Source organism: Zootoca vivipara, chromosome 11, assembly GCF_963506605.1.
Source record: "Zootoca vivipara chromosome 11, rZooViv1.1, whole genome shotgun sequence".
Lineage (NCBI taxonomy): Eukaryota > Metazoa > Chordata > Lepidosauria > Squamata > Lacertidae > Zootoca > Zootoca vivipara.
The window spans coordinates 55,331,994-55,357,405 of NC_083286.1; the positions used below are offsets into that span (position 1 = coordinate 55,331,994).

Genomic DNA, 25,412 nt, shown 5'->3' on the forward strand with positions numbered 1-25,412 from the left:
CCAAGGGGCACCATCGTGACCCCACCCCTGGAACGTGTCTCACGCCCCTCCAGGAGGTGTGCCCCACCCCCAGAACGTGCGTTCCTCCCCTCCGGGAGGCACGCCACGGCCCTGAAATGTGTGTCCCGCCCCTCCGGGAGGCGAGCCTCACCCTCAGAACGGGTGCCAACCCCACCCCCGGTGCCGGAGCATGAAGCTCTGCTACTGTATAGGGCATAGGAGCCTCGTACCTACGGGACCGCCTCTCCTGGTATGCCCCAAGGATGACCTTACGGTTTGCAAGTAACAACATCTTGGAGATCCTGGGCCGCAGGGAGATTAGGCTGGCCTCGCTCTGCCACAAGAGATCAGGGCCCTGCAGGATTTGACATCTTTCCACAGGGCCTGCAAGATGGAGTTGTTCCGCCGGGCCTTTGGTCAGGGCTCAGCCTGACTCCCCTTCTCTTTTTGTATAAGAACTAGTATGAAAGAGGCCTCCCAGCCTATTCACAGGTCCATATAAGAACAGCGTAGACAGTTGGACCTGATGAGCATTTACTGTTCCCAACCCTAATCCTGCGGAAAGCCATGTTATTAGTTTTTAATTTGATCCTGACTTGTTTTTAGGAGGTAATTTAATTATTGTTTGATTTTATACCAATGTTATATATTTGATGTTAGCTGCCCTGAGCCCAGTTTTGGCCAGAGAGGGCGGGCGGAATACAAATAAAAGATGATGATAGAATCATAGAGTTGGAAGAGACCACAAGGGCCATCCAGTCCAACCCCCTGCCAAGCAGGAAACACCATCAAAGCATTCTTGACATATGCCTGTCAAGCCTCTGCTTAAAGACCTCCAAAGAAGGAGACTCCACCACACTCCTTGGTAGCAAATTCCACTGCCGAACAGCTCTTACTGTCAGGAAGTTCTTCCTAATGTTTAGGTGGAATCTTCTTTCTTGTAGTCTGAATCCATTGCTCCGTGTCCGCTTCTCTGGAGCAGCAGAAAACAATCTTTCTCCCTCCTCCATATGACATCCTTTCATATATTTGAACATGGCTATCATATCACCCCTTAACCTTCTCTTCTCCAGGCTAAACATACGCAGCTCCCTAAGCCGTTCCTCATAAGGCATCATTTCCAGGCCTTTGACCATTTTGGTTGCCCTCTTCTGGACACGTTCCAGCTTGTCTGTATCCTTCTTGAACTGTGGTGCCCAGAACTGGACACAGTACTCCAGGCGATGATTCCTCCTTGGTCAGACTTTAACCTTTACTGGGTACAGGACCCCAAAAACTCAAAGGGTCTCAGAGCATCATCCAGACTGACTCCCCAACCTATAACAATACTCATATCGGAAGTGCTGAGAGCAGATGGAGGCACACTTTCTGAACTGTTCCTCTGCCTGCTACCTTCCCCGTCTTCCTGCCTCTGCTATGAACAGCAAGGACCCTATTTTTGCCCAGAGGAGGAAACGCAGATCTGTCTCTCACTTTCTCTTCTCTGGTTCTCTTTCCTGCCTGCTTCTGCAGTGAAACGCCCACCCACAGACCTCTTAGCAAGTGCAAATTGTGAGATGATGCTCTAATGGAATTTATGGGGAGTTGATTGAAAGCAGCATTTAATCCTTCAGCATTATGCTTTCAAATAAAACAAGTTTTTGTGTGTGTGTCAAAGCCCTCTGGGTTGCATACTATTCTGTGCTTCGTTCTCTCACAGTGGCTCCCTCAGGATCATGTGTCCTCGTCAAATATACTTCCAGATCCCTGCCTGGCAGTACAGCAGGGCATCCCATAGGCTAGAATCTGTCCCTGTGGCTTTGCATCTCGGATATTGAGCTGCTGGGAAGAGGCAATGGCCGAGAGAGCTCTGGCTGGAAGCAGGAAGGGGCAGATCTGTTCATTTCACTTGCTCACCCTCCCAGTCTGAAGGTCAGATCCTCACCTTTCTGCTTAGTGATTTTTCATTATTTAAAAAAAACCATGTGCAGTGAATCCCCGCTTCTGCGTTTCTTCACTAGCAAATGCTGCACTGGTTGAATTTCTGCCTATCATGCAGCTCATAAAGGCACAGAACTTATTTCATGACACAAGCTGGTCTTGGTATTGCTGCTTCTTATAGGACCTTATGCTGCCAAATAAAAACGAGCAACAATTGCTTCCTCCAGAGTTGTGGGGGGGGGGGCAGATAATTGAGTAATTTCAATGCTTTTGAATATTTGTTGATCTTTCTAAAAAAGCTCAACAACTTTGGCCGGGATGTGCCCCCATGCTGTGTGGTGTACATAAAAATGGCTAAAACAGATGGGGAAAATATATCTACCACATAAAACACATTACGGCAAAGGTGGAGCCATAAAATTAAACACAGGCATCTTTTTCCTGCGAGGTGCCTGCGTTTTCTCCTTTGCAGAAATTCTAATTCTATTCCTTTGTATGTTTCATTTTGCTTTGTGATTGTTTAAGGCAGGCATGGCCAAACCTGGTCCTCCAGATGTTTTGGGACTACAATTCCCATTATCCCTGACCACTGGTCCTGTTAGCTAGGGATGATGGGAGTTGTAGTCCCAAAACATCTGGAAAGCCAAGTTTGGCCATGCCTGGTTTAAGGCATATATGCATGAATTAAAAGTTCGTTTTTAATCCCAGTTTTAATAACCCAGAAAAAGTCTCTTTAGCCTTTATTTATTAAATACAAGTTAAACAATGATGGTTAAATAAGAAATAACCAAAATAGGCTGAAGCTCTGCACCCACTTACCTGGAAGGAAGCCCCATTGAACTCAGTGGGACTTCCTTTTGAGCATTGATGAATACGTGTGTTCTGATCATACCTTTAAAATTCACCCTGCATTCCATGCTGGTGCAGAGCCAGGAAGGCTGCAGTCCTCAATCACACTTACCTGGTAGTAAGCCCTACTGAATTCTATGGGACTTATTTCTCTGTAGGCATGGTTAGGATTGTGCTGTAAGCTACTTGCCTATAATTAATAATAATAATAATAAAATTTATTTATACCCCGCCCTCCCCGGCCAAGACCGGGTTCAGGGCAGCTAACACTGACTATAAATACAGTAAAAACATTAAAACACAAACAAACAAACAAACAAACAAACAAACAGTTGATTAAAATATAAGTTAGAATACAGCTTAAAATGCAGCCTCGTTTTAGTGGTAGCCTATGGATCACACTGTGGGTTAAACCACAGAGCCTTGGGCTTGCTGATCAGAAGGTTGGCGGTTCAAACCCCCGCGACGGGGTGAGCTCCTGTTGCTCGGTCCCAGCTCCTGCCCACCTAGCAGTTCAAAAGCACATCAAAGTGCAAGTAGATAAATAGGTACTGCTACAGCGGGAAGGTAAATGGCATTTCCGTGTGCTGCTCTGGTTCACCAGAAGCGGCTTTGTCATGCTGGCCACATGACCTGGAAGCTGTATGCTGTTTGGCTCCCTCGGCCAATAACGCGAGATGAGCACACAACCCCTGAGTCGGTCACGACTGGACCTAATGGTCAGGGGTCCCTTTACCTTTACCTTTTATAGATCAAAGCCATTATGGGGAGAAAACATCAAATATTCACCAGGGCCAACTATCCATGCTGGTCCTACACCAGGCCTTCACATGCCTATGCTTTGTCTACTGAGCATCATAGGTTCATTCCTTGACATCTTTCCAGCTTCAAAGCATCTCATGTAGGTAAGCGGCAGAAGGAACTCTACCTGAGATCTGGTAAGGGAGAAGGAGAGGTTGCCAGCCAGAGTGGCCAGCACAAAGGAACAGTGCTTTGCCTCTAAGACAGCATGTTCATCCCTAACTCAGGAAGACTTTAGGGATGCACTTAATTTTTAAAACTAGAAACATGATGGTCACAGCCAGATACAAATTAATGCCAGTGTGGTTAGAGTGTCAGGCTAAGATTTGGAAGACCAGGGGTCGATTCCCCACTCAGCCATGAAACTCATGGGGTGACCTTGGCAGTGCCACTGCCTCTCGACCTAACCTACCTTACAGGGTTGTTGTGAAGATAAAAATGAGTCAGGGAGTACCATGGACAGCACCTTGAGCTCCTTGGATGGAAATGCAGTATATAAATGTAAGAAATAATACTATTCGCTTGCAAGAGGCACAAGCTTGTGCAGACTAAAGTTGCCTTCACCAGAAACCAGACCCAGGGCATGTTAAGAATTTTGCAGCAACAGACTGCAGGGGGCGGGCGGGGCGATGTTCCTGCATTGCAGGGGGCTGGACTAGATGATACTCGGGGTCCCTTCGAACTCTACAATCCTATCGATTTATGACCACCAGAGACACCTGCCGTTTGCCTTACCCATCTTAAGGGCTATCGGGAGTCAGGAAGGCATTGCTGTATATCTCCTACAATTACCTCCAGCCCATCACCTGCCGCTGGATCCCGATCGACCTTCTGCCCTGACAAAACACGCACACGCAGCTTTTGCAACGAGCCGCCTCTCCTACCGCGACAAGTTTGCGGCATGGGGAGCGGGTTCCTTCTCACAGCTGAGACGTGCTAGCCGTTCAGGCAGGAGTTCTGGCAGAGAGAGGGGTGTGTGCCCCCTCTTTCCTTGCATTCATCTCCCTACAGGACACCTGGAGGTCGCAGAGGCAGGAAATCAGGTCAGAGACAAAAGGCACACTTGTCTTCTCAAGGGCAGTTTCTCCCAAGCACGCTTTCGGGTCTGCCTAAAGTCCCTGGCCAGCGGCGGCCGTCCATGTGGCTCCAAACAGCTGCAGGCGGGAAGGCGCCGAGCGCGCGCGATCTCCGTGCCCTTGAAGAGATGCGCAACGACCTTGCCTGGGCTTGGTAGGGGAGGCTGGACGGGGCGCGAGGAGAGCAACTCCAGCCGAGAGCAGGCGTTGCACATAAATGCACCAGGACCCCCCTCCAGCCTACCGCTGGACACTCACAAACCCGACAGACCTCTCCACTGCAAACGCAGCTCGGCCGCGACGCGATAGTTCCTGCCTCCGCGCCTCGCTCCCCCCCCGGGCCGTTTTGCTTGGAGAGATGTCCAAGCGCCGTCGACTCGTGACCCTCCCTGGGTTCAAACCTAGCCCTGGCCGAACACGTCCCCTTCTACTTCGTCTTCCTCGCTGGAGTCTATGTGCCAGACGCCCATATGGAAATCTCCATGCGCGCACGCACACACACAGCAGCACCTAACCAAAGCGCAGCGTTTTGGAGAGGCCAGCCAGCCAGCCCGCTGCAGGAGTTCCGTTGGGGGTGTCGCCTTTCGCTTTGAACCCTCTCTCGATTTGCTCGGCTTCCTCTCTGCCCGCCCCCTCCCCGAAAGAAGACCGGGGCCGGCCCCTCGTTGAGTAGAAAGGGGGGATTTCGGAGGGGCTTTTATTCCCCGCCCCCCAGGAGGAGGAGGAGGAGGAGAAGCAGCGCCGCCCTCCTTTGCGCGCCGGGGGCCTCCTCCTCTGGCGCAGCGCGGGCGGCGGAGGCGCCGACGAGGCGAGCCGGAGAGCGCTGCTTTGCAGAAGCGAGAAGCCGCCGAGACGCTTTCCCGCGCCTGGGAAGAACTTTCCGCCCGGCCGCCGCCGCCTCTCTCCCTCCGCCGGGGGGCGGCGATGCGGGGCCGCCGTGCCCTTGAATGGCGCGCCTCCGCGTCCTGCTCCTCCTCTTCTCTCCTTCGCCCCAGCCGCGCCTGAGCGGGGCTTGAGGAGGATGCGGCTCCTTCTGCGAGCGAGACCTTGACGGAGCTCGGCTTCCCGGCCCCCTTTCCGCCAGCATGGGCTACACGGACCCCACTTCCAGCCGGGATCTGCTGGGGAACCGAACTTTGCTCTTCATCTTCATCTGCGCCTTCGCCGTCGTCACTCTCCTGCAGCAGATCCTGTACGGGAGAAACTATCTCAAGAGGTACGAGAGGAGTTTTCCTCGCTGTATTTTGGGGAGGGAGGATAAATGAGTTGGGGGCGGTGGTCGCAGATTATTGTTTTTTAAACCCTCCTGAAAGTATGCAAAAGAAGCTTCTGGGACCTTCGGAACCAACCGTGCAAACAACCTCGCGCGCTCTTCCCAAGGAGTGAGCTGAGCAGGACTTTGCTCCCGAGTAAAAACGTGAGCGGGATCGCGCCGTACGACTTGCCCGTCACTCTCTACACCCCGTAACTTGGGCAAAAGCGGGCGCAGGTCTGGGCTGCGGGGCTTGCAATCCTCTTCACAGGATTCAACCCAGCGGCATTGAGGAAGCGCAGAATAGGACTGGGCTGCCTTTGGGTTTGGGGCTGCACCAACCCACTTGCGCCAGATCCGGAGCAGTGCTGGTTCCTTAGCCTGGACGCGTGTTGGTGACTGGTGGTGGTTGTGTGTGTTGTAAAGAAGTGAGGCCAAATAGCCAAGACATGCAAGAGTTCAAGCTCTGTGCGATGCTGTGTGGGCAGATAGCTACAGATGTTTCAAAAGCAGGCACTGTGCATGCCTGGATAGATATAAACACATTTCCTGGTTTAGTGTCACTGTAACAACTCGCTGCAGCCATTCTTCACCTTGTGAGGCTTTGCTCAGTTTGGGCTAGAGGGCTGTTGGAAGATAAAACTTCTGTGTTTGGAGTGATAACTACAAAGTGTACAAAATGCCTCTGTACGGGGCTACCAGATGCTAGGCTCTTAAATTAGTGTAGGGGCAACTTAAACCACCTTGCTGCACACTTTGGAATCCTGCCACTCTGTTTTGGTTGGAGAGCTGGGCAGATGTCCTGTGCCCACAAGGCAGCCATTGCCAGCCTGCAGATTTTTGGGGCTGGAGCTAATGGGAATCTAAAACACACTGCCTTGCAAAAGCTGCCTTAAACCCTCTCTTCCCGCCCCACTAATCCAGCACTCAGACTACGTGGAGACAAAAATGCAGGTTTTAGGGGTGTGTGTGTAAAATAATCCCTTTATTGTCATTGTACAACCTGTGTGCGATGAAATTAAACTAATTTATATATATCTGATCTAATTTGGCATTATATATATTTCTACAGCATAGATATTCCAAGGTTTACTGTGTGTTGAGGGCTGCAGAACAGCCTTGTATTATCAGAATGATCTCAACCTGAGAAATGGAAAAGTTTGCAGCCTTGTTTCATATGCAGAGAATACACCCTATCTTTTCCCCACTCATCTCCTGCTACTCACTGGTGAAATGCTGTCACCCATTTCTTGCCCATAAAGGCGAGTTTCTGTTTTGGGTCCTTTACTACCACTACCGTTACTGCTTGTTATTATTCTTAGATCTTATCTTTCCTCCAAAGAGGTAATTCTCTCCTCCCCCAGCCACAGTTTATCCACACAACAACCCTGTGAGGTAGGTTAGGCTGAGAAATAGTAATTCGCCCAAGGTCACCCAATGAGCTTACTGGCTGAGTGGGGATTTGAACTCTGGCCTCCCAGGTCCTAGCCTAACTCTCTAACCACTACACAACAGTGGCTGTTCCACTTTCCCATTGTCTGTTCCATCACATGGAGTCTTTGCCAAATGGATGCTCTGTACATAAACATATTTTCTCATATGAAATGCATGCATTGCACACTTCTGCCAGAACAAGTAGTAAAAGTGCCTTCCTTCCTGCTTTCATGGAACTGAACCCCATTTGAAAAGGTCAGCTTACTTCTGAGTAAAAGCATGCACTGGCTAGGGCTAAATAGTCATGCAAATGAAGAGGATGCTTTGGGTTCCGAGCCCTGATCAAGAGAGAAATGATCACACCTGGGCACCATTGAAGTCAATGGATTTGTCAGTGATGAATTCAGCTGTCCCATTCACTTCAATGGGATGTGGGCTGCGATGGCCTTTTGCTGAATTGGGATCAGCAAGTGTAAAAATTCAGCAAGTGTAATAATGTAAATTATGAAAGGGGACTTTTCTGAAAGGGCAAATGGGGTCTAGGCGTTCAGAGAATATAACATCAACCCTATGCCAGTTGCGCTGCCTGCCTATTCATTTCCAGGCTCAATTAAAAAGTGCCGGTTATGCCCTTTAAACAGTGGCGTGGGACGCCTGCTTTTCCCGTTTCGTAAGTTCATTAGTAATAATGAACGGGTGCCAATTGCAAATACAGTATTAAGCAAGCTTGGCATTTGCAACATTTTTAGCTTTGTTTACTAAATACAAGTAAAATAAAGCATGCTACATTAGATCACTCTCTACTGGAGCATACAGATTTCCCCACACGGAAACTAACTTGCACAGGAAAACGTTCTGGAAAAAGTTACAACACATATTTTTCCAGAAAACCCATGTCATCGCCTTTCAAGCCCTAAACCCGGCCTCGCCAATTTTGATGCCCTCCAGATGTTGCTGGACTAAAACGTCTGCAATTCCTGACTGTTGGACATGGCGGCTACTGGGAGTTGAAGTCTAACAAGATGTAGAGTTCACCCCAAAGGCTACTGCTGTTCTAAATGATTTGGAATCGGGTTGTTTGCAAGACCTCCTGCATCTATAGGAATGCGCCCAGCTGTCGAGATAATCCTTTGGGGTCTGGCTCATGAGTCTGCTGTCAGGATCTATCGGACTGGTGGGTGTTGGAGACGGGGCCTTTTCTGTGCTAGCCCTGCATATGTTGGGAATTCTCTTCCAGAAGTTTGATCGGCTCAGTTTTTTGGACAGCTGCTAAACAGACCGTAAACGCTTGCTCCAAACTGTGTTCTGTTGAAAGTGCGGTTGCTCTTACCGGTAGCTTTTGAAATTGGCTTGTTTAATTTGTACATATTTTTTTAAAAAAAATCTGGTATGTTTTTCATGGGCTTTCGTAAGCCACCTTGGGAGGGCTGCTTCTTTATTTAAAGTGGGACCCACAACAAAATGTTGCAGCATCGAGTTGCACAATTCAGCCAGTCAGCCGTGTCCTTTCCTAGGTACTCCATTACGTTCCCACTGATTTTTCTCTCTTTCCCACTAGTCAGCAAACATTCTGAGTTCGCAATGAGCTGCTTTTGGCTCCCTCCCCCTTTTAGGATTTTTTTAAAAGGTCTTTTTTTGGGGGGGGGCGGGGTAGTCTTGACAACCCTCAGTTTTTCCTTAGCCACTGTGTTGCATGTAGGTAATGGTATTTTGCTGTATAAAAATTGGATAGCGAGTTTGCTGTTAGTATATCGTATATATAGCACTCCCTCACCCTTCGGCCCACATGCACTCCGTCTGGAAGAATTTGGGCATCGCATGGCAGGACAGACTGACTGAATGAATCTTTATTTGCATCAGCCACAAGCCATAGCAATAAAACAAACAAAATGCGGTATACAGAGGATAAAGGTAAAAAGTCAATCAATCAATCAATTGCCCAGCCCTAGTCAGTCCCTGGGCCTGAGGATCCCTCACTGAGAAGCTGCCTCTTTCAATTCCATAGTCCATCACTTGGCTGAGCTAAGATATGATCTAGGGCTGGGAAAGAGCTTTTCTCTGCCTGGGATCTTGAGGAGCAGCTGCCAGTCAAAGCACACAGCACATAGTTTGGTGCTGATGGTTACCTGGCTTGCTTTTTATTCTTACTTGCTCCCCTCTTCTCTGGAGGTGTACCAGGGACATGCTACTTATGTTCAGCTTCTTCGTGGAAGTGAGCTCAATGGAGATCATTGGATTTTTATTTTTATTTTAGAATAATATTTGCTTTACTTACAATTGTATGCAGGCAGCGGCTGCTTTAGGCGCACCTCATATGTGTGCGATGGTGTGTGTGTGCATCGCGCCGAACCCGAAAATGTCTCAAAAACTATTGGGACAGGGATGGGGAACAGGGTGTTTTTCAGGCTTTTCCAATGGGTGTTCCGATTATACACGATTTCACGGAAGCGTGCAGTGATTCAGAATGCAATCCCTCGCAAACAGGGAGTTGCCTGTAAGTAGAGCAAATTTCCCCAAGCTCAGGAACGGAGAATCATAGAGTTGGAAGGGGTCCCCAAGGTCATCCAGTCTGACCCCCTGCAATGCGGGAATCTTTTGCTTGAACCCATAGCCCTGCGATCAAGAGCCTCAGGCTCCAGGTTAGGGCTTCCATGGATGCCAGCAGTTCATGGATTCCTGGCAGGTGGCATATCCTTTACTGTAGCCACAGCCAACCTGTTGTGCTCCAGATGTTTTCGGCCGCATCTCCCATCAGCCACAGCCAGCATCTGGAGGGCAGCACGTTGACAAAGTCTGCACTAGCACATATCAACCCCCTACCCCTCCGAGAGAGACAAGGTGCCTTCAGCTTACAGCTCTCCATCAGGGGAAGAGAGAAAGTCCTTTAGGAAACAGGTCCTTTTTAACCTTTCACAAAGTGTTTTTCCTCTCTCACACCATGAGGGCTGGAACTAAAAATAATAACAAGGATTTAAACCTGGGATTCTCAGGGAGCTGCTGGAAGCCCCAGTTTCTATTCTGTGTGATCACAGCTGTTCAGAAAGATAGCATCGCTGAAGACAGTAAACGGAGCTTCCGCCACCCAGTATTTTAAAGCACCGCTGACTCTTTCGGAGAAGCGAGGGCAGTTTACACAGGAGGAAGCCCTGCCTGCTATGCAGGATTCCTCTCTCTCCAGCCCTCTCCAGCAGCTGACAGTCCAATGGAAGGCTCCAGTCGTGCCGTGCACATTTAATCGTTCCTCTTTAAATAGCTGTAATTTGGGTGATTATGAAACCCAACATCTCCAGATGTGGCAGAGGCAGTTAATTGGAACTTGGTACAAAACAGACAGGGCTTTCAGAAGTAATAATGGTGCACTATAAATGGATATAATTTATATATGAATGACACAGGCACAGTGCCCCACCTTTCAAGGGTTTATTTGTTTATTTCACCAATGGATCCATCCATCCCTTACCACAAGGAGCTCAGGGAGACGTACATTGGTGCTGCTCCATTTTATCCATACAACAGCCCTTAGAATCATAGAATCATAGAGTTGGAAGAGACCACAAGGGCCATCCAGTCCAACCCCCTGCCGAGCAGGAAACACCATCAAAGCATTCTTGACATATGGCTGTCAAGCCTCCGCTTAAAGACCTCCAAAGAAGGAGACTCCACCACACTCCTTGGTAGCAAATTCCACTGCCAAACAGCTCTTACTGTCAGGAAGTTCTTCCTAATGTTTAGGTGGAATCTTTTTTCTTGAAGTTTGAATCCATTGCTCCGTGTCCGCTTCTCTGGAGCAGCAGAAAACAACATTTCTCCCTCCTCTATATGACATCCTTTTATGTATTTGAACATGGCTATCATATCACCCCTTAACCTTCTCTTCTCCAGGCTAAACATACCCAGCTCCCTAAGCCGTTCCTCATGAGGCATCGTTTCCAGGCCTTTGACCATTTTCGTTGCCCTCTGGTATCTTCTTTGGCGATCCCTCGTAGCCGAGTAAGATTGTCTTCTATAAACACGGCTTTAACAATGAGTCCGTAAGTGACTGTGGAGGCCAATTCTGGATCCACACGTCCTTCCACAGTGGGGACATTGGTTTCCAGGCGGGGGTTGATCACGGTGTGGATTTGCCAAGCATGCCTTCCTCTTAGCACCTTTCTCCCTTGCTCCCTGAGTTCAAGGGTCTTCAAAGCCCACGACACCTTTGGTAAAGGCTGTTCTCCAACTGGAGCGCTCGCAGGCAAGTGTTTGCCAGTTGTTGGTGTTTATACTACATTTTTAAAGATTTGCCTTGAGAGAGTCTTTAAACCTCTTTTGTTGACCACCAGCTTTACGCTTTCCATTTTAAAGTTTGGAATAGAGTAGTAAGGTAGTGAATGTAGGAAATGAACCCCACTGGAACACAAATACTGGTAGGAAGCTCCTTTATTCTGAGTCTGACCATTGGTCCATCTAGGGCAGGCATGTCCAACAGGTAGATCATCTGCAGTAGATCCCTGGTAGATCATTGGCTCCCCCCCCCCACAGAAGCTGAACAACTGTGGCTCCCCTAAAAAAAAGCTCAACGTTTTACCTCCTCCCTGAAAACCCAACAACTTTGACCTGAACCCCCCAAAATGCGCCTTCCTCCTTCCTAAAAAAAGCTCAACAATTTTGACTGGACGCAAAAAAAGGGGGTAGATCACTTCCAGTTTTTAACTCTGTGAGTAGATCACAGTCTCCTGGGAGTTGGCCACCCCTGATCTAGGGCTTCTGCAAAAGAATGAAAGATCATTATCCCCCATTTGTTCTTCCAACCTCACAGTGCCTATGGCAGCGGTGTCTCATTGACCTGTAGAAACAACTCTATCAATTGAAAACAGAGTCGTTATGTGTAGCTTTGTTATCCATGAAAATATTTGAATGAAAACAAATTAAAAGAAGAAGAAGTATACTTAGGGACACCATCTCATGAGGTTCTATATTAGCAATGGGTGGGGAGGCTCTGGGCCAGGGGCACTCAAAAGTAGCCTGGCTGCTGTCAGATTTCAGTGGAGGGCGGGAAAGGGTGCAAAGTGTGGAGTTGCAGCTTCTGCAACTGTTTCTCTCTGTTTCTCTCCCAAAGACCACCCACTGCCAAATAAAACAAAGAAGCAATCCAAAGTAGATGGGAAAGTGCCTTCAGAAGACTTGTGTCCTTTGCAAATACAGTGGTACCTTGGTTCTCAAACTTAATCCGTCCCGGAAGTCTGTTCCAAAACCAAAGCGTTCCAAAACCAAGGTGCGCTTTTCCATAGAAGGTAATGCAAAACGAATTAATCTGTTCCAGACTTTTAAAAACAAGCCCTAAAACAGCATTTTAACATGAATTTTACTATCTAACAAGACCACTGATCCATAAAATGAAAGCAATAATCAATGCACTGTACTATAAAATAAATAAGACAGTATTGTAGATGATAAAAATTAAAATAATTTTTTCCCTTACCTGCACTGCTGATAGTCATTGTTTGGATTGGGGGGGGGTCTTTTATTCATTTCCGCAGTCACACATTCAATCAGTAGCTGAACTGGGTTCCACACAGTCCCAAAAACAAATGAACCGGAAAAGCCTCAAAAACGAAAGCGCCAAACTTAAACCGTTCCGGAAGTCCATTTGACTTCCGAAATGTTTGAAAACCAAGGCACAGCTTCTGATTGGTGCAGGTGCCCCGGAAACAGTAGCTGATAACCGCATCGGATGCTCAGCTTTTGAAAAACGTTCGAAAAGTGGAACACTTACTTCTGGGTTTTGGGAGTTTGAGAACCAGAGCGTTTGAGAACCGAGGTACCACTGTAAGCCAAAATTGCTCTCCATGTATTTTGTGACTGCATTCATGCACTTTTCAGGACATAGCTGCATTTTGAAGTTTTGGGCTGGTAAATAGCCACCCCTTGTGTAAGACCCAAAGAAGGTAACGATATTGCAATGGTACAAAATGTACCACCGACTGCTCATGCTCACCCTCCACACTTGTGTGTACATTTAACACAGAAGTAGAAATCCTGGACAGGGCATGTGTTGAATAAGGAACTATAAATAGCCAGAAGTTTATTCCATCTGACTGCTCAGTAGTGCCCACACTGACTGGCAGCCACCCTTCAGGGTTTAAGCTGGGGGTCTCACCCAACCTTCCTGGAGACGCCGGGAATTGATCTCTCTTTTTTGGGGGGGGGATGTTTTAGTAGTTGTTTTTTAGTACCGATAATGCTGTAATGTAATTTGGTGGTTTTTTTGTACAATCAGGTGGTGTATAAAAAGGTGCCACAAGTCTCTGTGTGGGGAGGGTGCTTCGCCAGCATCGATAGACGAGAAATATAACGGTCGTTGCTTGTCTTGATTTTCCTTGTGGGCAAATTCAATTTGTACGCCCTGTTCACTGTTCAGGAAAGACCATGTGCAGGTGTATTTTGGGCCTGGGATGAGGCAGGAGAGCTGGGGTCAATTTCTGTGTCCCAAGAGCAAGGTCTGAAGTGGTGTTGACTTCTTATTCTGCATAGGCTGTGGATCTCCAAAAGGGTGTCTTGGACACAAACGCCTGGTGATGTCTCCCATTTCTCCTGCATTGCATGATCCTCTTTCCTCCACTTACCTTTTTTTTTAAAAAAAAAAAAGCATGAAAAGGGTGGTAAAGTAGGGGAGATAGATCACACACACTTGAGCTGTGATTTCAAAAGATCCCTGCAGGAATGTTGCAAGCGCTTGCTGTTCCAGCGCTCCCTGCGAGGTAGTATTTTTTTGGCTGTGAAAATAGCACCGCGTAAGAATTCCCGATACATACATCAGCACCTCTGCTCTTAAACTGCAGCCTTGTTAACAGCAAGAACATTTCATTCTGACTCATCCAGCTTTCTCTCTCTCTCTCCCCCCCCCTCGTTTGGGTAAAGAAAATAAAAGCCAATCAATAAAAAATACTTTCAAAGGTGTCCTTGCCTCAGCACAATTTCCTCCTCCCACCCAAGCTGTGTGTGCTTTAATTGTTTAGTTTTCAACCTCTAGGCCTCCCTTTCCGACTTGAAAAGCTCTCAGCAGTTTGCACCGATTAATAAAACAATGCCAAGCCAGCGTTGAAATGAGTCCTTAAAAACACAGTGTGTGAGAGCACCACGCAAGGAGAAAATTCAGTGAAGTGGGAAAGCCCTCACTTCAAAACCTAAGAGCTTGTGGCTGCAGTCCTGAAGTGTAGGTGGGTTCCCACGAGGCAAGATACAGCGATAACAGCAAGAACCTTTATTGAACTACATAACTGGGAAACAGAGTCAAAGCAACTGCTTATATACATTTCTGAAAGCCTAGGCCACGCCCACTCACAATGTGATTGGCTGCCTAAACTTCCAAACTGCGAATCACGACTCAGAGTTCAAGGGCCAATGGCAGAGGCCCAAATCCTGAAATGTTCTGTGATTGGACAACATGTACTGAATCAGAACACAGGAGCTCGGATTCCTTAGTCCAGACTCAAGCTCAGGCAAACACAGACCACTGAATACATAACAAGTCCTACGCCAGGCACCCCCAAACTCAGCCCTCCAGATGTTTTGGGACTACAATTCCCATCATCCCTGACCACTGGTCCTGTCAACTAGGGATGATGGGAGTTGTAGGCCAAACACAGCAGGGCAGCTGCTGTGAATCACCAGTTGGGAGAGAGCTCTTGTGCGCAGGTCCTGATTGATTGCTTCCCACACACACCTGGCTGGTCCCTGTGAGAACAGGATGTTGGCAGTGATGTGCGGGGAATTTTTTCATAGAGGAATGGTCAGGGCCAGAGGAATCAGCTTGCGAGGGCAATTGGTGGTGGTGGTGGTGGGGGGGTTGATGTTGTGAAGTCTTGACATTGCATGCATTAGCATTGCACCTCCCTCTCTAAGCAGGGCAGAAGCTTCCCAGGCTTTGGGAAGGAGGTGCCAGGCTTTAATACTTTAATACTCTAATTTAGCAGGAACATTTAGGGGACTAGCCTAGTCCCCCTAGTCCACTGATCACACACAACTGGATGTCAGATTCATCATCACCATCACTGATTTATTAATCACCTTCTAAACCAGGCATCCCCAAACTTCAGCCCTCCAGATGTTTTGGACTACAATCCCCATCATCCCTGACCACTGGTCCTGTTAGCTAGGGATCATGGGAGTTGTAGGCCAAACACCTGGAGGGCTGCAGTTTGGAGATGCCTGTTCTAAACCATCACCTCTAGGAGATTGACGCAGAAGATAATTAAAAACAGCAAAGACATTTAAAACAAATAAACAAAATCCCAACAAATGGACACCAGTGGTAAAAAGACCCATTTATCCGACTGGGAAAGCCTGTCGGGAGAAAAAAGTCCTCACTTATTTTTAGAAGGTGCAGGTCTCTTGTCGTATCTTGACAGGGGTGCTGCTCCACCGAATGGGGCTCTGTTTGGCCCTCAGGACATTCCCCAGATGTGGCCCTCAAGGCCCCTCTGTTTGGCCCTCAGGACGCTTCTCAGCTTGTGTTCAAGTCCAGGCCATGTCCCCCTCTGGCCTTGCTTTGCCATCTTGATGAGAGCTTTTGCCCGGCTGACATGCAGCCTTGATTATAGGCCTGGGTGTAGAAACCTCTGGCTTTCACAATGCAGCCTGCTTTGCAAGAAGGGAAGAACTGTGTCTGTTGCGCCATCTACTTTCCTTCTGGCCCCACTAAGTACTAGGGTTGCCAGACTCAATAGAGGACAGGACTTCTGTGCCTTTAATTGCCCTGCTCTCTTTTGAGTCTGGAAACCTTAAAGAGAAACCAGCAGACCCTTTGTTTAATTTCCAAGCAAAGGGTTTCTGGTTTCTCTTTAAGGTTTCCAGACTCAAAAGAGAGCAGGGCAATTAAAGGCACAGAAGTCCTGTCCTCTATTGAGTCTGGCAACCCTACTAAGTACCAGTGAGCTACCCATGGGGGGATGTGTCCCTTTGGCTGGAAAAGATTCCCCTCCTCTGCTGTGAATTTAATTATCCACTGTGTGCAGAAATGCTTCCTTTCGCTTGTCCGTAATCTCCTGCTCATCCGTTTGATTGGATAACCCCGAGTTCAAGAATCAGGAGAGGGAGAGAGAGCAATGTCTCCCCATCCACATTTATTCCACTATGTGTGCAATTTTATGAAAGTCAATCACATCCTCTCCACCTCAGTACCAAACTGGAGGTGCTGCTTCTTGCATAGTTTCTCTTTGCTTAGTTAGGAGCGTAAGAAGTTGCTGGCTCTGTTGGATTGAGGCCAGCACCCTGCTCTCACAGGGACCAACCAGGTGCCTGTTTGAACCCTCCAAGGAGCACCCGAGCATCACAGCACTCAGGTTAATTTTTTTGTTAAACATGTCTGCAGTGGGAGGAAAACTCCTTTTGAGACCACCAGCGAGACGTTTTTCTCCCGTTGCAAATCCCAGCTGTGGGGTGTTTGGGGATTTATTTGTTTATCTCTGCTATTTATACATTTCCTTTCCATACTTTCTAAGTGGTGTGCAGGAAATGTGTATAAAAACAGACAAGAGGCAACTAAAATCCATCATAGAAAACTAAGAAATAGCAAAGTGTTTATCAGGTGCCTGAGGTTCAGACAGGAGGGGGGCTGTTGAATCCTAGTTGGAAGGGAGTTGGGTGGTGGTGGTGGGCAAAAGTTTAACACCCCTTCACCCATCTCAGCGCCCTTTCCCACTATTTGTTTAAGATAAATGCAGCAAGCAAGGAGAAGGGCTGGACCTCAGTGGTAGAGAATCTGCTTGGCACCAGGTTGAATCTTCAATGGCATCTCTTGGTAGGGCTGTGAATGTCCCTCATCTGAAATCCTGGAGAGCTGCTGCCAGCCAGTGCAGACAATACTGACCTAGGTGGGCCAGTGATCTGACCCAGTGTAAGTTCAGCTTCTGAGGTTCCAAGGGGAAAACAACCTCACTGGTGTCATGTATAATGGTTGCTTTATCTCTCCCCCCCAAAGTTAAAAAAGAAGCCCCACACTTACCTTGTAGGAAGTAAACCATGAAAATGAGTACAAAATGAGAGAAAGCGTATGAGATACAATTGCAAGGTGTCGGATGTTGCCGAAATGTCTGATTGCCGCTGCTTAGATTGTCCGGCGTCAAATGTTGAATTTTGGCTATTCGCTGAACATGGCGAACTCAGCCAGTATTTGGAGAATAATATTGGCTGCCAACATTTAGGGAAGACCTTCAGAGTAGATTAATTTGTTTGCAGCTCTCCTTCAACAAACTGGGTCACATTATTTTGCTCCTTGTCCTTTAAGGATGCGGGGGGGGGGAGGGGACACATGGCTGTGACTCTGCCTCCTTGCCCTTCTTTCCCATGATTGATTTCCTTTTCGATGGTTAAATCCAAGGGTTGTTCATCACTCAGCAGTCCACAAAGCCTGGAGGCAGGAAAACCTGCCATCCCTCCTTGGATGACCTTGGGTGTGCTTGTTTCTGGCCAATGCATGACTTGCTCCTTTGTTGACAACTGTGCTCCATTCTCCCATCAACTGCTACATGCAGTTCGGTGCTCTGGAAATGTCTATGCCAAGACAGTGTGGCAGCAGCTCCCCTTGGCACAGTTCTTTGGCATCCTTCTGCCAGCGCTAGGGACGAAAACCAAGTGAGGCGAAATAATGAAGTTCCTATTTTTCACCCTTTGTCGCCTTCTCTGGTATTTTTGTGTCCAGTTTTTCTGCTCTCCGTTGATGGCAGTTCTCTGAGCGTCATAGAACAACAACAACTTAACATCTCAATTACGGAAAGGCAAAAACTGAAGCAGCGGTTATGCCACTTTAAAAAATAAATTTTATAAAGGCTGATAGAGAAAAATGCAAAAAATTAATATATTTAACCAAACCAAGACTTTTATCTAGATACAATAACAACACAAAGGGGGGAGAGGGAGAGAAATAGAGAAAGTAAAGGAAAGAAATAAAAAGAGTAGAAAAGAGGTTAAAAGAGAAAGCTAGAAAACTAAGAATCAGAAAATAAATAACTTCTGATTCTTCATCTATCTGCTATATTAAAAAAAAGCAATATTCAGTTTGTCCAATCCACCCAACAAAGCCACTTTCTATAAACAAACATGATCTTCAATCCTCAAATCCATATATCATTATTTCTTTTTCTTTTTCATGTAAAAAGTCTGTGAGGGGCTTCCAATCTCTAATCACATGTTAACAATGACTTAACAATGTTTAGTCTCTGACTAAACACGTCAGTTTAGCCATTTCAACTAAGTCTGTTAGTTTTAACAGCCATTCTTCCATTGTTGGTAATAATGGGTCCTCCCATCTTTGTGCATATAAAAGTCTCGCAGCCGTAATCATATATTGTAACAAAGTTCCACAGTCCTTTCTAACTGTATATATCCATAAGTCCCATCAGGAAGAGTTCTGACTTCAGCTGAAAACCAGCAGTTATACTATCAAAACAAACCAGCTTGAATCAGAGAGCAGCAGAACATTGCAGCGGCGGACAATTTGAACAGAGACAAAAGAACAATAATAATGAAAATCACTGAGTTAAACGAACATAGAAAGTATATTGGTACCGTTAGAGGTCTCTTGGCATCCATTTCAAATGGGTGACAGTCTGTACTCTGTAGGAAGCTGTGTACTGGTAAGGTTGCCATACACCTGGTACAGTCATACCTCGATTTAAGTACGCCTCGGTTTGAGTATTTTCAGTTTAAGTACTCCGCGGACCCGTCTGGAACGGATTAATCAACTTTCCATTACTTTCAATGGGAAAGTTCGCTTCAGGTTAAGTACGCTTCAGGTTAAGTACGGACTTCCGGAACCAATTACACTCATACCTCCGGTTAAGTACACTTCAGGCTGAGTACTCCGCGGACCTGCCTGGAACAGATTAATCCACTTCCCATTACTTTCAATGGGAAAGTTTGCTTCAGGTTAAGTACAGACTTCTGGAACCAATTGTGTTTGTAAACCGAGGTACCACTGTATTTCCGGAAGCAATTTTGTGTCTGGATTTTCACTTTTTGAAACATGGCAACCCTATGTAGTGGTCATTTCTGAACTGAACTCTTCATGACAGCCTCCCTGCCCATTCCACATAACAAACTACCCCCATAGCTGTGGCCTTCTGAGGTCCCAAGTGCATTTAAAACAGTATCATAACACTTTAAACAGCCATTGCTTCCCGCCCAAGGAATCCCGGGAGCTGTAGTTTGTTAAGGATGACTGCTCCCCTAACAGAACTACAATTCCCAGAGTTCCCTGTGAAGAGTGATTGACTGCTAAACCGCTCTGGGAACTGTAGCTCTGGGAGGGGAATAGGGGAGGCCTTTGGCTCGCTCACAACAAAAGGGTGCTGGGAATTTTTTTCAAGGGAAAGTTACCGTTTACCCCCAGGGTCATGCATGCTCATGCAGGCTATGTCTTCCTCTGCTAGGGCTTATTTGGTGGGTTCCTTTCTTGAGAAAAGCTTGTTTGACGTGCAGAGGAAATAGTGCCCCGGGAGATGATGCCATCGTCCCTGCTGTGACGTATGTTGGTGGCGAATTTTCTCTGCCCATCTCTCCTCTGCTATGCACTGCAGCTCTGCAGACACAAAGCCCAGAGCCCAAATGAAAACACTGAGCACCTCCTTGACCCAGTTCAGGTAGCACCCTAATCTGGAGGTGCCTTTGGTGGAGGAGGAAAGCAATTCGACCAGAGGAGCCCTTCGAGGAGCTGGACATCATTCTGGCCTGTAATTGCTCCTGACCTGAAGCCCTCTTGGGAGTTCTCTGGGCTGCTGTCAGGAAATCAAGTTTAACCATAGCTGCCAAGTTTTCGCTTTTCTCGTGAGGAAGCCTATTCAGCATAAGGGAAAATCCCTGTAAAAAAGGGATAACTTGGCAGCTATGAGTTTAACAGATGTCTCCCCTGCCCCCCCCCCAGCTCATTTTGGAGGAAGGCCAGAGGAAGATCAGTCAGACTAATTTGAGGAGTGGAAAGATATGTCTTATGAGGAGCGGCTTAACATGCTTGCCCTTCAGATCACAGCGAGTGAGGGGATCCAATTTAAGCACCCTCGATTCTAAGGGAGTTCAAGTCAGGATGCTGTTATGGACCCAGTGGCTCATTATGTAATAGAAGACGTGCCCAAGTGGATCAGGCCTGTGGCCCATCTTAGTCCAGCATCCTGTTTTCACAGTGGCCAACTGGATGCCTGTGGGGAACTCGCAAGCAGGATTTGAGCAAAAGAGCAACTCTTCCCTCCTGTGGTTTCCAACAAACTCGTACAGTGGTACCTCTGGTTGCGGACATGATCTGTTCCGATGTGCCATTCGCACCCCGAAAAGTCCGCAACCAGAGCGGTGCTTCTGTGCACGCGCGAAGCACGATAGAGCACTTTTGCGCATGCGCAAAGCACGTGGAATGCTTCTGCGCTTGCGCACGTGGCGAAACCCGGAAGTAAACACTTCTGGGTTGGCCGCGTTCTTAACTTGAAAAGATGCAACCTGGAGCAGATGCAACCAGAGGTATTTGGAAGCATTGCTGCTTCTGACTGTGGAGGCAGAACATAGCCGTCATGACTGGTAACCATTGATAGCCCCCTCCTCCAAGAATTTGGCCAATCCTCCTTTAAAGCTACCCAAGTTTGTGACCGTCACGTCCTCCTGTGGGAGGGAGTTCCACAGTCTAACAATACGCTGCCTGAGTACGAGAGAGAAGCCTCAAGGCTGTAGCTGATGGCGGTGTGGTGCAGCGGGCAAAATCCTGGATTCGGCTGCGAGAGCCAGCATCCCGATCTCCTTTCAGGAAGGGAGTTATGGGGAATATCACTATCTCTTAGCCAGAGCTGGGTGATATATTGGTAAGTCATCTGAAACCTGTATAGCGTTCAAATCGCCATACCAGTTCCAGACATTTTGAGGTGACCGTGCACCCCAGCCCTGTCTGGAGGTGGTAGGAATTGAACCTGGGACCTTTGGCAGGTAAGGCAAAATGCTCTGCCACTAAACTATGGTCCTTCCCTAAAGGTGAGTAAGGGGATGGATGGACGCGATAGATGGGAATGAAATTCTCTCTTTTTAAAAATAATTTTTATTTGATTTTACAAATATAGAATTATAACAGTACAAATTACATATCCATATTTAGAGATTTTCCAGAATCTCTGGACTTCCCACCTTCCCCTCCATGGGTCCTATTGTACACCATCTCCCAACTGCATGTTATTTCATAATCCATGTTTTGTATCTTCCCATAATGTCCTTAGTATTTCCTACATTACAAGTGTTATTAGAATCCTGCTAATGTTTTCACCTGCTTACAGTGGTCTCCTAGATACATTATAAATTTCCCCCATTCTTTACTGAAGTTTTGGTCTTCTTGGTTCCTGAGCTTTCTGGTCAGTTTTGCCATTTCAGCATAATCCAACAGTTTTACTTTGCTATTCCTCTTTGGTAGGGCCGGAATTAGGTTTGATGAGGCCCTAACCTACTGAAGGTAATGGGGCCCTTTATAAGTCCAGCTGTCCTTTGTCAACAACAAATTATCGCTGGTTTTTTTTTGTGTTCAACATATGCTATATGGTAATTTATGGACCTAATAGGCATCTAAAGCCATTTGCACATAACAAAATATGTATTTTATCACATTGGTTTTATTTTATTTGTTTTTTTATCTCATATCTTGGAAATGTACACCCAGGTTTTATTCCCTTTATTTTTTTGGGGGCCCCCAAGAGAGTGGGGCCCTAAGTTATAGCTTGTTTAGCTTATACTTAAATCCGGCATTGGTGTGGCTGTTGTCGCATACATAAAGAGCCTTTTCTGGAAGGGAATGAAATTCTGCATGGGTTGGGAAAAGTGGACAGAGAGAGAATACGCAGGTTGGAATCATAGAGTTGGAAGGGGCCCCAAGGGTCATCCAGTCCAACCCCCTGCAATGAAAAAATCTCAACTAAAGAAGATGCCTGTCAAGCGAAAGGAAGCGCTTTGACTTGGAAAGCATTGTTAAGCTGTTTTTGTTTTGTTTTTAACTTATTTAGAGCATTTGTAGCGTGCTTTTCATCCAAAAGTCTCCCGGAGCGGCTTACATGAAATCAAAACAAGACACCCCCTTCCTGCAGGTTTTTTGATGCTGGCCTCTGCAGTAGCTGCATGGGACACCCCAGAAGAAGAAGAAGCAGCAGACTTCCAGAAAAGTTGCATTTGCTGCTGCAACGTGTAGAATTGGGCCACCAGTAGGGACGCCTAGCAAAGGCAAATTCAGATGCAGTCTCCTAACCCAAAGAGAAAAGACCCTGACCTTTCATAATGATAAAGTAGCCTTCCCCAAGTTGGTGCCCTCCAGATGTTTTGGACTGCAGATCGTGGCTGGGGCTGATGGGCTTTGCAATCCAGAACACCAGGAGGCCACCAGCTTGGGGAAGTCTGCACTAAACCAATGAACGGCCGTCCTCGAGGTTCCTGCCCTTTGCAAAAACGCATTCCGCCCACCGTGTAACAGGGGCAGGAAAGAAACTGAGCCGATGAATGATGCAAAATACCAATTGCCTCGTTTTCTTGCTAGTGGGCTGCAGTTTAGCTGGCAGAGTGGAGAGGAAATGGCCAATTGGACCGGCAGCCTCAATTTCACGGATGGCGGAGCTCTGAGGAGTGGCGGTGACACTGGCACCAGGTACAGTCGCACACACCCAGGGCGTTGTGGTGGCGGGGTTGTGGTGACCGTGGTCTCCGGGGAGTGTGTCTAGGCACAGTCAGGGCAGGCCCCACAGCTCAGTGGCAGAGCGCTGCGTCCTTTGCATGCATGTTTCCTGCTTGGCAGGGGGTTGGACTGGATGGCCCTTGTGGTCTCTTCCAACTCTGTGATTCTATGAACCATGAGGCCCCAGGATTTCTGTTAGAAGCACTGGGAAAGTCCCTGAACCCACAGAGAGATCCCCGCAGGTCAGAGCACCAGGGTTAGGTGGAGCATTAATCTAACTAAGGGGATGCGGGTGGCGCTGTGGTCTAAACCACTGAGCCTCTTGGGCTTGCCGATCAGAAAGTCGGTGGTTCGAATCCCCGCGACAGGGTGAGCTCCTGTTGCTCTGCCCCAGCTCCTGCCAACCTAGCAATTCGAAAGCACACCAGGGCAAGTAGACAAATAGGTACCACTGCGGCGGGGTGGTAAATGGCATTTCCGTGCGCTCTGGCTTCCGTCACGGTGTTCTGTTGCGCCAGAAGCAGTTTAGTCATGCTGGACACATGACCTGGAAAGCTGTCTGTAGACAAATGCAGGCTCCCTTGGTCTAAAAGCGAGATGAGCGCCACACCCCATAGTCACTTTTGACTGGACTTAACCGTCCAGGGGTCCTTTAAATTTTTACCTTTTAGATCTAACTCGGTGTATGTCATGGACTGGCTAAGAGAAGAAAATAAACATTTGGGGAGGGCGGGACATTCAGCTGCACAAGTGCAAATCCTTGCGTTGATGGGACATGTTAGTTGGTCTGATTGACAGATAAGTCTTCTAGTAGTAGTAGTAGTAGTAGTAATAATAATAATTTGCAAACCTTTAGCAGTCTTTCCCCAAATTGGTGCCTCCCTCCAGGAGTTTTGGACCACAATGTCCCATCAGCTGATGGTAGCTGTAGTCCAAAATAGCTGGCGAGCACCAGGTTTGGGAAGGGTGATCCAGAAGGATAAGGACATAGGATGATGGCTCAATCAATCAATCAATCAATCAACTTTGCTATTGTCCTTCATCCAAAGAGGACAGGGTGGTTCATAGCATAAAGATACAAAAATGTAAACGCAAAATGCATAATAAAAGCAGAACAAACCCAGTAACCTCCCTCCCACAAACACGTTTAAAACGCCGTAGAATGCCAACCAGCCAAACGCTTGGAGATTCTGGGATTTGAATCCAGGGCTGCCTACCCTTGAGCTATGGCCCTCTCTCCCCGCCCAATGCGATAACAGGATTGGCCTCCAGATTTGTCCAAATGTGCCCCTCGTGCACTGTTAGCTCTGCGTTCATTTCAAACGGCAGAGTTAGCATCTGAAGCAATGTGACCCTTAAGGAAAAGATGAGCGAAAGCTGATCTGGACGCTGCAGTGCATCGTAATGGGCTAGGATGGCTCTCGTGCAGCAGCTACGTGACTCAGGCTGTTATATTTGCAGAACCGTCACTCAGAGCCGCTCGTCCTCCTCCTCCTCGTGCTCTCCAAAGGCAGCTGGCACAATCCGTGACCCTTTCCACTCACATATGGTAACTCCATAAGAGCCTAGTGCTGAACTTACTATTTATTTTAGTTTGTGATTGCAGTTTTTTTTAAAAATCCCACCTTTCATCCAAGGACCTCAGGGTGACTTTCAGGCTCCCCCCACCCTCATTTTTATCCTCAGCACAACCCTGTGAGGTGGGCGAGTATGAGAGGCAGAGGAATTTGAACCTGGATCTCCCTGGTCTTAATCCAGAACACCAACCATTCTGGCTCTCTTACTCATTTTCACCACCCTATTTTCTTGAAAATAGGTGTGGGGGGAAAGGGACTTTCAGCTATTTTTGACCAAAAAAACAAAAATGGGGGACAGTTCAGGTGGCGGCGTCAATGCTCCTCTGAGCTCTTTAAATTTCCCAGAAGCCTTCTGGGGAAAACACTTTGTGGTGGCATAGCATTGTTGCCAGGAGACTTCTGGGAAATTAAAATGGTGGCCAGCCTGACAATCTGAAACCTGTGTTGGAGAAAAAGTGAGGTGGGGGTGGTGGTTTCAAGGCACCCCCTTCCAACTGAGAGCTTTAGGGTCATCCTAAATAAACTTCCTGGTTTAGCTTACTACCTGTGACTTCAAAGGTAGGGCCAGGAATTGTCCAACGGACCTCAAGACATGGCTAGTAGGCTGTGTTCAGGTTGGTGGAAGGGCCATCCCTCAGTGGTAGAGTGTTTCCTTTACATGCAGAATCCCTGATGTCTCCAGGTAGGACTGGGAATGACCCTCACCTGAAACCTTGGAGAGCTGCTGCCAGTCAGTGTAGACAATAATAAGCTAGATGGACCAATGATCACGATCATAATCATAATATTTATACCCCGCCCATCTGGCTGGGTTTCCCGACTCTGGGTGGCTCCCAACAGAGGAC

General features: G+C 47.5%; 1 protein-coding gene across 3 annotated transcripts in view; it reads left to right on the plus strand.

Moving 5' to 3' along the window:
- Positions 1-5,471: 5,471 nt before the first annotated feature.
- The window catches only part of ST8SIA5 (ST8 alpha-N-acetyl-neuraminide alpha-2,8-sialyltransferase 5), a 46,466-nt gene continuing 26,525 nt past the window's right edge, over positions 5,472-25,412 (plus strand). The window contains exons 1-2 of one of the 3 annotated variants that reach the window (XM_035100673.2): positions 5,472-5,862; positions 22,856-22,963. In XM_035100673.2, the coding sequence (XP_034956564.1) occupies positions 5,732-5,862; positions 22,856-22,963 (239 nt within the window). In that variant the 5' untranslated portion in view covers positions 5,472-5,731. The remainder of the gene's footprint in view (positions 5,863-22,855; positions 22,964-25,412) is intronic. The other 2 variants (XM_035100672.2, XM_035100674.2) reach the window with 2 other exon arrangements.